This window comes from Schistocerca nitens, chromosome 5, assembly GCF_023898315.1.
Source record: "Schistocerca nitens isolate TAMUIC-IGC-003100 chromosome 5, iqSchNite1.1, whole genome shotgun sequence".
NCBI classification, from domain to species: Eukaryota; Metazoa; Arthropoda; class Insecta; order Orthoptera; family Acrididae; genus Schistocerca; species Schistocerca nitens.
This window is the reverse complement of record NC_064618.1, coordinates 481,295,058-481,309,145: the sequence shown is the minus strand read 5'-3', so window position 1 is coordinate 481,309,145 and position 14,088 is coordinate 481,295,058. Positions and strand designations below refer to the sequence as shown.

At 42.0% G+C, this 14,088-nt stretch overlaps 1 protein-coding gene across 1 annotated transcript in view; it reads right to left on the bottom strand.

Moving 5' to 3' along the window:
- LOC126259790 (DNA polymerase epsilon catalytic subunit 1) overlaps window positions 1-14,088 on the bottom strand; it is a 331,065-nt gene that overhangs the window by 240,052 nt on the left and 76,925 nt on the right. Inside the window, exons 12-13 of the mRNA XM_049956798.1 lie at window positions 11,101-11,249; window positions 10,761-10,998 (exon numbers count right to left, since the gene is read on the bottom strand). Of these exons, the coding sequence (XP_049812755.1) occupies window positions 10,761-10,998; window positions 11,101-11,249 (387 nt within the window). The remainder of the gene's footprint in view (window positions 1-10,760; window positions 10,999-11,100; window positions 11,250-14,088) is intronic.

The following is a 14,088-nucleotide window of genomic DNA, read 5'->3' as shown; positions in this document are numbered from 1 at the left end:
CGGCAGTGAGACAGGGTAGCAGTCTCTCCCCGATGTTATTCAATCTGTATATTGAGCAAGCAGTGAAAGAAACAAAAGAAAAATTCGGAGTACGTATTAAAATCCATGGAGAAGAAATAAAAACGTTGAGGTTCGCCGATGACATTGTAATTCTATCAGAGACAGCAAAGGACTTGGAACAGCAGTTGAATGGAATGGACAATGTCTTGAAAGGAGGGTATAAGATGAACATCAACAAAAGCAAAACGAGAATAATAGAATGTAGTCGAATTAAGTCGGGTGATGCTGAGGGAATTAGATTAGGAAGTGAGACACTTATGAGTAGTAAAGGAATTTTGCTATTTGGGGAGCAAAATAACTGATGATGGTTGAAGTAGAGAGGATATAAAATGTAGACTGGCAATAGCAAGGGAATCGTTTCTGAAGAAGAGAAATTTGTTAACATCGAGTATAGATTCAAGTGTCAGGAAGTCGTTTCTGAAAGTATTTGTATGGAGTGTAGCCATGTGTGGAAGCGAAACATGGACGATAATTAGTTTGGACAAGAAGAGAATAGAAGCTTTTGAAATGTGGTGCTACAGAAGAATGCTGAAGATTAGATGGGTAGATCACATAACTAATGAGGAAGTATTGAATAGGATTGGGAAGAAGAGAGGTTTGTGGCACAACTTGAGTAGAAGAAGGAATCGGTTGGTAGGACATGTGTTGAGGCATCAAGGGATCACCAATTTAGTATTGGAGGGCAGCGTGGAGGGTAAAAATCGTAGAGGGAGACCAAGCAGATTCAGAAGGGTGTAGGTTGCAGTAGGTACTGGGAGATGAAGAAGCTTGCACAGGATAGAGTAGCATGGAGAGCTGCATCAAACCAGTCTCAGGACTGAAGACCACAACAACAACAACAACAACAACAACAACAACTGCTGAGAAAAAAAAATGGTTCTTGCTTTGGGATGCATGTGAGCAGTGTGTTGGACACCCTTGTTCTAAACCATAGGCAGTGGCACATAGCCTATATGAAATTTTTTATTTCTAACATCATGGTTCTGAATTTCACAGTTCACCCTAAATACCCTCTTATTATTTACTGCAAATGACATTACTGAATGAGCGGTATAAAAGGCTTAATTATGCCTGCTTTGCACCTATAAATCATCTCACTGTGTTTCCCTCAGTGCTGTCCTATGATATTATCTTCTGAGACAATGAAGCTAAGGTCAAGACAAATACGTTCTTCAGAAGCGTGTAGTAATACTATTGTGTACAGTAGATATCTGAACATCTTCCAGAAGCCTCTCCAGGCATCTCAGTATTCTTGCAGTTTGTTCCGTAATGTTATTTGCGGTTAATAATAAAAGTCAATAAAGATTGAACTGTGAAAATTCCAAACCACAATACCAGAAATTAAAAAAAAAAAAAAAAAAAAGATTACATATAGGCTAGTGCCACTGTCTGTGGTTTAGAATGGTGTTTTATACATGGTTGAAAAGTCTGCAACAGGTTGCCGAAATATCAAGCATGAAACCAGAAAACCCCAAATATTCACTCTTATAGTTTATCACCCCATGCATGTTAAGGTGCCACCTTCAGGATGGGGAGTAGCAGTGCCCCAGATCAAATCTGCCGAACAGATTAAGACGAGGGCTGATGTGCTGGCCAGCTTGGTTGTGGATTTTTGCAGTTTCCCCACATCCCAAAAGGTGAATACCGGGCTAGTGCCCAAGTCCTGCTTCAGTTACACGATTCACAAATATTTAGAAAACTTTCACTCACTTTCACATGCAAACACTAGTTGCAGGCAGTTGGAGTACACTCATTCCATTCTGGGGGTAACTGAGCTGCGACAGGAAGGGCATCCAACCACCCCTTAAATTAAATGAGCCATGCCTGTTAATAATTGTGTCGAATCTGCACCAATATGGGACAGAGAAACAAGAGAAAGAAGGAAAAGGAGATTCACCTCTGTAATTTATCAGAGGGTGTATATGCAGACAAGAAAAAAAAATTCCCGGATTTCTCTGTTAAAATTACACTTTCTCCCGGGTGAAAATACACTTTTTCATTGTTAAGTGACAGTATACTTTTCCTCGGAACTGTAAAACTTATCAATCATTTCAATGGTTATGGTTTTATACACTGGCATAGAACTTCCCACACCCTTAGGAGAAAAAAAAAAAAAAAAAGACACACACACACACACACACACACACACACACACACACACACAAACCACAACAAAACACAATACACGTTTTGTAAAGATCTTTTTTTTTTGCAGCAACATGTATGCTGCATATTTTTGTATTACGAAAGTGTAAATTTAAATTCCACCAAACGCTGCATGTTACTTTCTGAAGCATTGAAATCAAAATTGCAATGCACTTTTGTAGACAATCATAGCTTATCACGTGATCACGCCAGCCGATGACAGTGGATCTTCTAGCGTAGGATACGTGATGTAGTCAGCCAATAGCAATATCACTGTTAAGTAGCGCGTAAACACAAATAGGAAAAGCTAATGGTTTAAATTAACATACTCAGCGTTACTACAAGAAAAGCAAAGCTTTCACATACAATATTGGTCTCTAAGATTAATACGCTGCAAGAGAAGCTAAGCTTTCACATACATGCCTTCTCTTAAGAAAAATAACGGAGAGAATGAACATGAAACTTGCCATATAGTAGCCTAACAACACAGGGCTCTCAAATGTAAAGTTTTGTTTATGTACCACTTTCCAATACTGAGTAAATTAAGTGCAAAGTTGAAGATTCTGTAAAATGGTCAAAAATGCCCTATTTTTTACTCAATTTTGTAAAAAACTGAGTTCTATAAAACTTTCCAAGCTGGGCTCATTAGGAAGATCAAGCTTTAAACCCCAAAAAAGGTGTACTTGATTTTCCAGTGCAGACGAACACTGCTAGTTAATTTAAATCAAAGGGGGGTGTAATAATCGTGGGATAAAAAAATGTAAACTTCAGATTCTTATATCTCGTAGAGTAAATGCATGCTGAACATGAAACTTAATACCAATAGCTTGGTAGCAAAAAGGTGTTGCATACAAAATTTCATTCAAGTACAATTTTCCAGTAGTCCACAAATTTGTCAGTACGATGAAGATGTTTGTGAAAAGATGAAAATAGGATATATTCGACACTTCTTTTACAAATACTGTTTTCTATTAAAGCTTGAAAACCAGTCTCACTCAAAACAACTTGTTTTAAGCTCACCAGAACAGTGGGTTTAATTTACGACATGAGCTAACAATGCTACATAAACTGTGGCAAAGGATCCAGGAAAAATGTGCTGCAAATAGAGTTTTACCTTTGGCTTCTTATATCTCGTTGATTAAATGCATGGTAAACATGAAATTTTGGAGACAACAATTTGGCAACATAAGGTTTTCCAGTACGAAACATCATTCACATATTGCTTTTCAAATTTCTAAAAAATTAGTTGCAAAAATAGTCCAATACACTTTAATTTTAGAAAATCAGTTTTCTGTAACTGATTCCACACTAATCACAATTGGAAAGAGCATGTACTCAAGCATCCAGAAAACCACGTTCAATTTTCCAATGTGTGTTAACAATACCTGAAAATAACAGACAAATTTGAGGCAATGTACCGTGGCAACAGACTACATTGCAGCAACCTGTTGTCCGTGTTTCGTTGCAAGTTGTTTTTATGTTTACATTGCCAAGTAATATCTTACTATAATGGGCTGGTCCATGATGACATTGTCACTAACGTGTCGAGAACATGAACCAACAACCCCATTGCAATAGGGATCACGCCCAATAGCTGTGCAATACCAGCCAATGGTGGATTCTTCATCCAGGTTCACAAGTCTGTAATTTGGTTTCTTAATTTGGGTTAAAAAGCCTTGTGGTGGTACCTGTCTGCTTACACAGCCATTTGCTAAGTACCCTATCTCTTATTCTCAAATCTGTAGGAGTATCTCACACAGGCAGCAAGCAAAAAGTAATATCAATTTTGATTTTAAACTTAACATTGCAGTTCCCATTTTTTGAAATTTTTGAGCCACTTGCTGCAGTTTATTTTCTGGAAATTGATACTGCAGGCCAGATGATGATATTTAAGAAACACAGAGGATGGACCGATACAACATAGTGAGATACTATTTGTCAATACACAAATACAAAGTACATGCAGCAAAATGCAGTCAACAGATTGTTGAAATGTTGCCGTGGTACTTTCCTCCAAATCTGTCTGTCATTTTCACGTATTGTTAGCCCATGCTGGAAAGCTGAATGTGATTTTTTTAAACACTCCAAAACATACTCTTTCCAACTGTGATTAGTTTGAAATCAATTACGCAAAACAGATTTTCTGAAAGCAAATTGAATGGATCTATTTTTGTAATTTTTATGAAAATCATGTCTGAACTGATTTTGTAGAAATTTGGAAAGCAGTATGTGAATGACATTTCATACTGGAAAACCTTATGTTGCTAAGTTGTCACCAAAGTTTCATGTTTTCCATGCATTTAAGCAATGAGATATAAGAAGCCAAAGATAAAACTCTATTCAAGAGTGATTTTTCTGGATACTTTGCCATAGTTTATATGGCATTGTTAGCTCGTATTGGAAATTAAACTCAGTGTTCTGGGGAGCTTAAAACACGTACCTTTGAGTGAGACTGGTTTTGAACCTTTAATAGAAAATGGTATTATCATCATCCTATCGATGAATCTGTAGAATACTGGAAAATAACAGGTGAATGAAATTTTGTATTCCACATCCTTGTGGAATTCAATGATATATAAGAATTTTCAAAGCCAACTCGGATTCAAATTATCCAGCATTGTTAGCCCATGTTGGATAGTCATATACACTTTTTTTGTGTTTAAAACCACTGTCTTTCTAATGAACCTAGTTTGCAAAGTTTTATAGAACAAAGTTTTTGCAAAATCAGATTGAAAACACCACATTTTTTAATTTTTTTTACAAAATTTTCAACTTTGCACTTAATTTATTCAGTACTGGAAAGTGGTACACACATGAAACTTTGTATTTGAGAACCTTGTGTTAGGTTACTAAATGGGAAGTCGCAGATAGGCACAACAAAAAGGCTTTCAGAAAGTAAGCTTTTGGCCAACAAGGCCATCAGAAAAAGAAAACACACACACACACACACACACACACACACACACAAATGCAACTCACACATACGATCACAGTCTCAGGCTGCTGAGGCTAGACTGCGAGCAGCAGTGCATGATGGGATAAACAACTGGGTGGTGGGGTAAGGAGGAGGCAGGGAAAGTAAGGGGGAGGGGTGGGGGACAGTAAAGTGTTGCTTGTGGGAGCATACAGAGACAGACGAGGTGGAGAGAGGGTAGGGCAGTTAGGGACAGTCGGGTGGTTAGACGGAGGGTGAGGGCAGGGGGAGGGGGTGGTAGCGGTAAAGGAGAGAAGTAAAAAGACTGTAGGTGTGTTGGTGGAACAGAAGGCTGAGTAGTGCTGGAATGAGAGCAGGGGAGCGTTAGATGAGTAAGGACAATGAACAAAGAAGGTTGAGGCCAGGACAGTATACTGCAGGGAGCATTTCCTCCTGCACAATTCAGAACAGCTGGTGTTTGTGGGAAGGATCCAGATGGCACAGGCTGTGAAGTGGTCACTGAAACGAAGAACATAATGTTGTATGGCATACTCAGCAATGGGGTGGTCCATCTGTTTCTCGTCCAGTTTGTCGGTGACCATTCATGCAGACAGACACCTTTTGGTTGTCATGCCCCTGTAGAATGCAGCATGATGGTTGCAGATTAGCTTGTAGATCACAGGACTGGTTTCACAGGTAGCCTTGTCTTTGATGGAACAGGTGATTCTTGTGACAGACAGGATTAGGTGGTGGTTGGAGGTTGGGTGGGGCAGGTCTTGCATCTAGGTCTATAACAGGGATAGGAGCCATGGATTTTCCATTGTTTGATTATTCCTAAGATATAAGAAGATAAATGATAAAATTTTTCCAGCCGTCGATTTTTACAGAAAAATTTGGCTAAAATTTTCTGGCTGAATAGAGCTCATAAAATTCGTTATTTTTCTTAAGAGAATGCATAAAGATGTACAAAATAGCCACATTTCATGTCTTTCAACAAAATATTGCCCAATATGTAACTGCTCAAAACTATCAGAAATTCACGTTCACTCTGCACAAAGTCAGGCAAGGGGGCAAAAAAGTTGCTATCTCTCGGCCAGTATTGCTTGATGACGTGTGAATTTTCACATAAAATTTCATCAAAATCTTTGATGATTGAGCAGGAAAATGTTGCAAAACTAGGTGACTTGAGACGGAATGACCCAAAGATAAAATTATAACCACAAAACAGGGGGATGGACGCAGACATGTATAGTATCAAAAAGAATGCGGACAAACTTGCTAAATTTCTCCAAAGGCAAGACATTACATTAAATACAGAAAACCATGATAACAATGATTCAGTCACATCACTGAATCATCATACAGAAAAAATATTGAGATTTTCACATGTACATAAATATGTGGTGTGAAACTTGTCAATATGGAGATTCAAAGAGACAGTACTGAAACAAGAAAACTGAATGTGACAATGGCACTGGAAATGGAGCAGAGCCTCCAATAAATTCATTTATGAGATCTTGAAACTGATTGTTCGCTGCCAGCTACAGATAGGAAGTGGGAGGTCTACATCTACATCTACATTTATACTCCGCAAGCCACCCAACGGTGTGTGGCGGAGGGCACTTTACGTGCCACTGTCATTACCTCCCTTTCCTGTTCCAGTCGCGAATGGTTCGCGGGAAGAACGACTGTCTGAAAGCCTCCGTGCACGCTCTAATCTCTCTAATTTTACATTCGTGATCTCCTCGGGAGGTATAAGTAGGGGGAAGCAATATATTCGATACCTCATCCAGAAACGCACCCTCTCGAAACCTGGCGAGAAAGCTACACTGCGATGCAGAGCACCTCTCTTGCAGAGTCTGCCACTTGAGTTTGCTAAACATCTCCGTAACGCTATCACGGTTACCAAATAACCCTGTGACGAAACGCGCCGCTCTTGTTTGGATCTTCTCTATCTCCTCTGTCAACCCGACCTGGTACGGATCCCACACTGTTGAGCAATACTCAAGTATAGGTCGAACGAGTGTTTTGTAAGCCACCTCCTTTGTTGATGGACTACATTTTCTAAGCACTCTCCCAATGAATCTCAACCTGGTACCCGCCTTACCAACAATTAATTTTATATGATCATTCCACTTCAAATCGTTCCGCACGCATGCTCCCAGATATTTTACAGAAGTAATTGCTACCAGTGTTTGTTCCGCTATCATATAATCATACAATAAAGGATCCTTCTTTCTATGTATTCGCAATACATTACATTTGTCTATGTTAAGGGACAGTTGCCACTCCCTGCACCAAGTGTCTATCCGCTGCAGATCTTCCTGCATTTCGCTACAATTTTCTAATGCTGCAACTTCTCTGTATACTACAGCATCATCCGTGAAAAGCCGCATGCAACTTCCGACACTATCTACTAGGTCATTTATATATATTGTGAAAAGCAATGGTCCCATAACACTCCCCTGTGGCACGCCAGAGGTTACTTTAACGTCTGTAGACGTCTCTTCATTGGTAACAACATGCTGTGTTCTGTTTGCTAAAAACTCTTCAATCCAGCCACACAGCTGGTCTGATATTCCGTAGGCTCTTACTTTGTTTATCAGGCGACAGTGCGGAACTGTATCGAACGCCTTCTGGAAGTCAAGAAAAATAGCATCTACCTGAGAGCCTGTATCTAATATTTTCTGGGTCTCATGAACAAATAAAGCGAGTTGGGTCTCACACGATCGCTGTTTCCGGAATCCATGTTGATTCCTACATAGTAGATTCTGGGTTTCCAAAAACGACATGATACTCGAGCAAAAAACATGTTCTAAAATTCTACAACAGATTGACGTCAGAGATATAGGTCTATAGTTTTGCACATCTGCTCGACGACCCTTCTTGAAGACTGGGACTACCTGTGCTCTTTTCCAATCATTTGGAACCCTCCGTTCCTCTAGAGACTTGCGGTACACGGCTGTTAGAAGGGGGCCAAGTTCTTTCGCGTACTCTGTGTAGAATCGAATTGGTATCCCGTCAGGTCCAGTGGACTTTCCTCTGTTGAGTGATTCCAGTTGCTTTTCTATTCCTTGGACACTTATTTCGATGTCAGCCATTTTTCCGTTTGTGCGAGGATTTAGAGAAGGAACTGCAGTGCGGTCTTCCTCTGTGAAACAGCCTTGGAAAAAGGTGTTTAGTATTTCAGCTTTACGCGTGTCATCCTCTGTTTCAATGCCATCATCATCCCGGAGTGTCTGGATATGCTGTTTCGAGCCACTTACTGATTTAACGTAAGAACAGAATTTCCTAGGATTTTCTGTCGAGTCGGTACATAGAATTTTACTTTCGAATTCACCGAACGCTTCACGCATAGCCCTCCTTACGCTAACTTCGACATCGTTTAGCTTCTGTTTGTCTGAGAGGTTTTGGCTGCGTTTAAACTTGGAGTGAAGCTCTCTTTGCTTTCGCAGTAGTTTCCTAACTTTGTTGTTGTACCACGGTGGGTTTTTCCCGTCCCTCACAGTTTTACTCGGCACGTACCTGTCTAAAATGCATTTTACGATTGCCTTGAACTTTTTCCATAAACACTCAACATTGTCAGTGTCGGAACAGAAATTTTCATTTTGATCTGTTAGGTAGTCTGAAATCTGCCTTCTATTAATCTTGCTAAACAGATAAACCTTCCTTCCTTTTTTTATATTCCTATTAACTTCCATATTCAGGGATGCTGCAACGGCCTTATGATCACTGATTCCCTGTTCTGCACATACAGAGTCGAAAAGTTCGGGTCTGTTTGTTATCAGTAGGTCCAAGATGTTATCTCCACGAGTCGGTTCTCTGTTTAATTGCTCGAGGTAATTTTCGGATAGTGCACTCAGTATAATGTCACTCGATGCTCTGTCCCTACCACCCATCCTAAACATCTGAGTGTCCCAGTCTATATCTGGTAAATTGAAATCTCCACCTAAGACTATAACATGCTGAGAAAATTTATGTGAAATGTATTCCAAATTTTCTCTCAGTTGTTCTGCCACTAATGCTGCTGAGTCGGGAGGTCGGTAAAAGGAGCCAATTATTAACCTAGCTCGGTTGTTGAGTGTAACCTCCACCCATAATAATTCACAGGAACTATCCACTTCTACTTCACTACAGGATAAACTACTACTAACAGCGATGAACACTCTACCACCGGTTGCATGCAATCTATCCTTTCTAAACACCGTCTGTACCTTTGTAAAAATTTCGGCAGAATTTATCTCTGGCTTCAGCCAGCTTTCTGTACCTATAACGATTTCAGCTTCGGTGCTTTCTATCAGCGCTTGAAGTTCCAGTACTTTACCAACGCAGCTTCGACAGTTGACAATTACAATACCAATTGCTGCTTGGTCCCCGCATGTCCTGACTTTGCCCTGCACCTGTTGAGGCTGTTGCCCTTTCTGTACTTGCCCAAGGCCATCTAACCTAAAAAACCGCCCAGCCCACGCCACACAACCCCTGCTACCCGTGTAGACACTTGTTGCGTGTAGTGGACTCCTGACCTATCCAGCGGAACCCGAAACCCCACCACCCTATGGCGCAAGTCGAGGAATCTGCAGCTCACACGGTCGCAGAACCGTCTCAGCCTCTGATTCAGACCCTCCACTCGGCTCTGTACCAAAGGTCCGCAGTCAGTCCTGTCGACGATGCTGCAGATGGTGAGCTCTGCTTTCATCCCGCTAGCGAGACTGGCAGTCTTCACCAAATCAGATAGCCGCCGGAGGCCAGAGAGGATTTCCTCCGATCCATAGCGACACACATCATTGGTGCCGACATGAGCGACCACCTGCAGATGGGTGCACCCTGTACCCTTCATGGCATCCGGAAGGACCCTTTCCACATCTGGAATGACTCCCCCCAGTATGCACACGGAGTGCACATTGGTTTTCTTCCCCTCTCTTGCTGCCATTTCCCTAAGGGGCCCTATTACGCGCCTGACGTTGGAGCTCCCAACTACCAGTAAGCCCACCCTCTGCGACCGCCCGGATCTTGCAGACTGAGGGGCAACCTCTGGAACAGGACAAACAGCCATGTCAGACCGAAGGTCAGTATCAGCCTGAGACAGAGCCTGAAACCGGTTCGTCAGGCAAACTGGAGAGGCCTTCCGTTCAGCCCTCCGGAATGTCTTTCGCCTCCTGCCACACCTCGAGACGATCTCCCACTCTACCACAGGTGAGGGATCAGCCTCAATGCGGGCAGTATCCCGGGCAACCACAGTCGTAGTCCAATCGGGGGATGCATGGGACGAGCTGGCCGTCCCCGACAAACCCCCATCCGGACCCCCACAGTGATGCCCATCGGCAACAGCCTCAAGCTGTGTGACCGAAGCCAACACTGCCTGAAGCTGAGAGCGGGATTATTAAAAGACGCACATGTAGCACAATGAAATAACTCTCGTACAGATGAGCCTTTTGCATGTATCTGTTTTGATTTCTCTCTACACAAGTTGTACATTTTCCATTTGTGTTTCAATAAGACCTGGTTCCATTAGTGCAGTTATCTTTGACTGCCACAGGCTATATTAGAGTCTAAAGTACAATCAATAACAGTACATGGCAACAACAATGATTATTTAACTTTGCAAACTTAAGCTTACAAAATAATGTAGCAGATAACCAACCTTAACCATTGCATTCAGAACGGCATTTGTATATGAAATAGTCACTTTAGACTTCTTTGGGTGTGTACTCTCAATAACATAATTTTCTGGAAAGGACTCTGGCAGTATACACCAGATACCATCTGTATCAAGTTCAAGCGGTCGACCAACTTGTTCTATGATTTCACGAGCCTTTGTTATAATTGCTGCTCCCGTGTAGCACACTATACCAGCCATTTCCATGCTGTGCCAGCGGGCTCTAAAATATAAAGTTTCGTGTAGCATTTACTTGAAAACTATCTACTTAGATTGAAAGAGTCTAAATGGAAATATGACAGAGAAATATGAGCAATAAACTCACCCTCTTCTCATTACATAACCATAGAAAGAATTGAGAATACACTTATGAGCCAGCTGCAGGGAATCATACAGCACCTCTCTGTTTTTTGCAGACTTAATTTCAGCAGCATCTCCTTTGGCTACAGCTTCAGAAACTTGTTTTTTTGCGACCTGAAAATCGTTACAAGCATCGATTTATAATTATTTTACAAACACTCTGGAAACAAAATATATAGCAACTGGCGCATAAATTAATGTATTTGAAAATCATTAAGTTGCACTATTAAAGTTTATGAACAAAGTCTAAATATAATTTAATAATTATTCCAGCCAAATACCAGAATTCCTTAGAAACATTATAATTTGTATGGAAAATTCTTGCAGAAAATTCTTACTTAGGAGTAAAGGAAACCATTCATCAAATAGCAGAATCATTGAGTCAAGCACATACAAGAGAGATAGAAAACTTACTATCTTTCGGACCACAGGTTGTGTGTGTGTGTGTGTGTGTGTGTGTGTGTGTGTGTGTGTGTGTGAGGGGGAGTGGGGGAATTGCGCCTTTTTGAGTATTTGCACTCTAGCTCGGCAAAATATTTATTCCAAAAGCCAGCAAGCTTTCTTTCTCTTTTGTGTATGCCTGTCGATGACTCAACACTTCTGCTATTCGATGAGTTGAGTTAGTGTTTCGTGGCTTATGAAATATATCATACAAGTTTCTAAGAATCAGTCAAGAAAATCACTAACTTCTCTCTTCAGTTTATTAGTATGCACTCAGATAACATAAACTGATTTTGAGTTAACTCTTGCTATGGTTGTTGTAACAGATGTTGTGTTTAATAGTATTAAACATTCTTGTATTCAGGGAATAACAGAAGAAGCAATATCTATTGATTTTCTGGCAGTGTCATCGCGTTTGACTGTCTTGCGATGGCAAACTATAGAAATTAATAACTGAATAATATGCATCACAGAACTCTTCTTTTGAAACATCAACATCTGCTTTTTATGAGATGGATAGTTGCTACCCACCACAGAATGGAGATGCTGAGTTGCAGACAGGCACAACAAAAATACTGTCAGAAAGTAAGCATTCGGCCAACAAGGCCTTCTTCAGAAATAGATCTCTCTCTCTCTCTCTCTCTAACACACACACACACACACACACACACACACACACACACACACCACAGTCTCTGGCTGCTCTGTGGCCAGACTGCGAGCAGCAGCGCAGGATGGGAGAAGCAACCAGGTATTGGAGGTAAGGAGGAGGCTGGGGCAGGGTGGAGGGATAGCAGGGTAGGAGTGGAGATGGTAAAGTGCTGCTTGTGGGAGCAGACAGGGACGAGGTGGAGAGGGGTTAGGGCAGCTAGGTGCAGTCGGGAGGTTCGATGGAGAGTCTCAGTGAGACCCATGGTATATGTCTAGAAGGGCCAATCGTCACTACAGGTGCGACCAGCACAGGTGGCTAGGCTATATGAAAGGGACTTCTTGGTGATGGAATGGGTGGCAGCTGTCGAAGTGGAGGTATTGCTGATGGTTGGCTGGTTGGTTGGTTTGGGGTATATAGGGACCAAACTACACGGTTGTCAGGCCCTTTGTCCTGACGCTAGCGAGGCTCAAGGTACAAAAACACCCAAAGTAAGTTTGAGAAAGTAAAAGGGGGAAAAGAAATGGGAAACCACATCTAAAAAGGAAACGAACGGAACGAACAAAAAACGGGGAAAACATACACCACAAGGAGAAGTAGAAAAAGGTATTAACACCATAGAGCAGATGGTCTGGGCTGGCTGATCACAATAATAAAAGAGGATGAGCCAGCCACTCTGCAACACATTAACATGTCCACCCCAAAAACACAAGGCGAGATGAACACATGTAGGGAAAAAATGACCACCAAGACAAACAAATCCAAAGAAAATGCAACAGAGTTAAAATAGAGGGAGGGTGGCAACCTCGGAGAGAAGGCTAAATGCCCACCCTTAGATGGTACGATAAAAATTCCCATTAGGAATAAAACGTAAAAGTAAATCTGCTGTTGAGGCGTGGTCACCCAACACCAAAGGTATGGTGCTGGGAATGTTTAAAGTCCGCAGCAGAGTGGCTAAAAGTGGGCATACAACAAGATGTGGACGACAGTCATATGTGATCCACACTGACACCGAGGTGAGTCCTCGCGACGGAGGAGGTAACCATGTGTAGGCCACATATGGCCAATGCGGAGCCAGCAGAGAACTAGTGTGTCCCTGCGAAAGGCCTGCATGGAGGACTTCCGCACATTTGTAGTCTCCTATTTTTTTAAATTTTTTTAGTGCAGCCAAACTGCTGAGGTCATCGGTCCCTAAGCTTACACACTAGTTAAACTAACTTACGCTAAGGACGACACACACACACACACACACACACACACACACACACACACACCTATGCCTGAGGGAGGACTCGAACCTCCGACGGGGGAAGCCGCATGGACCGTGATAAAGTAGTCTCCTTAATGGCATGCAGTTTGTTGTACGTACTGAGATTATGCCATTCGTTTCCCAAAGGTTAAAAACCTCGTGGTGCAATAATGACCGCAGGTCAGTTATGGTGATGCTGATCCCCAGAAGTGGTTTCCGTGTAGCCTGTCGGCTAGTTCATTTGCTGGGATTCCGATGTGGTCGGGGGTCCACACAAACACCACATAACGACTGGACCATTCCAGGCCATAGATGGACGCCTGGATGGTTGCTACCAAAGGATGGTGGGGGTATCACCTGATGATAGCTTGTAGGCTGCTCAAGGAGTCAGTACAGAGAAGAAACGACTTGCCAGGGCATGAGCGGATGGGCTCAAGAGCACGAGAAATGGTCACCAGCCCTGCAGTGAAAACGCTGCAGCCATCTGGCAAGGAGTGCTGTTCAATATGTCCTCCATGAGCATATGCGAAGCCAACATGGCCATCAGCCATCGAGCCGTCAGTGTAAACCACTTCATGGTCCCGATACATATCAAGAATCGAGAGAATATGACA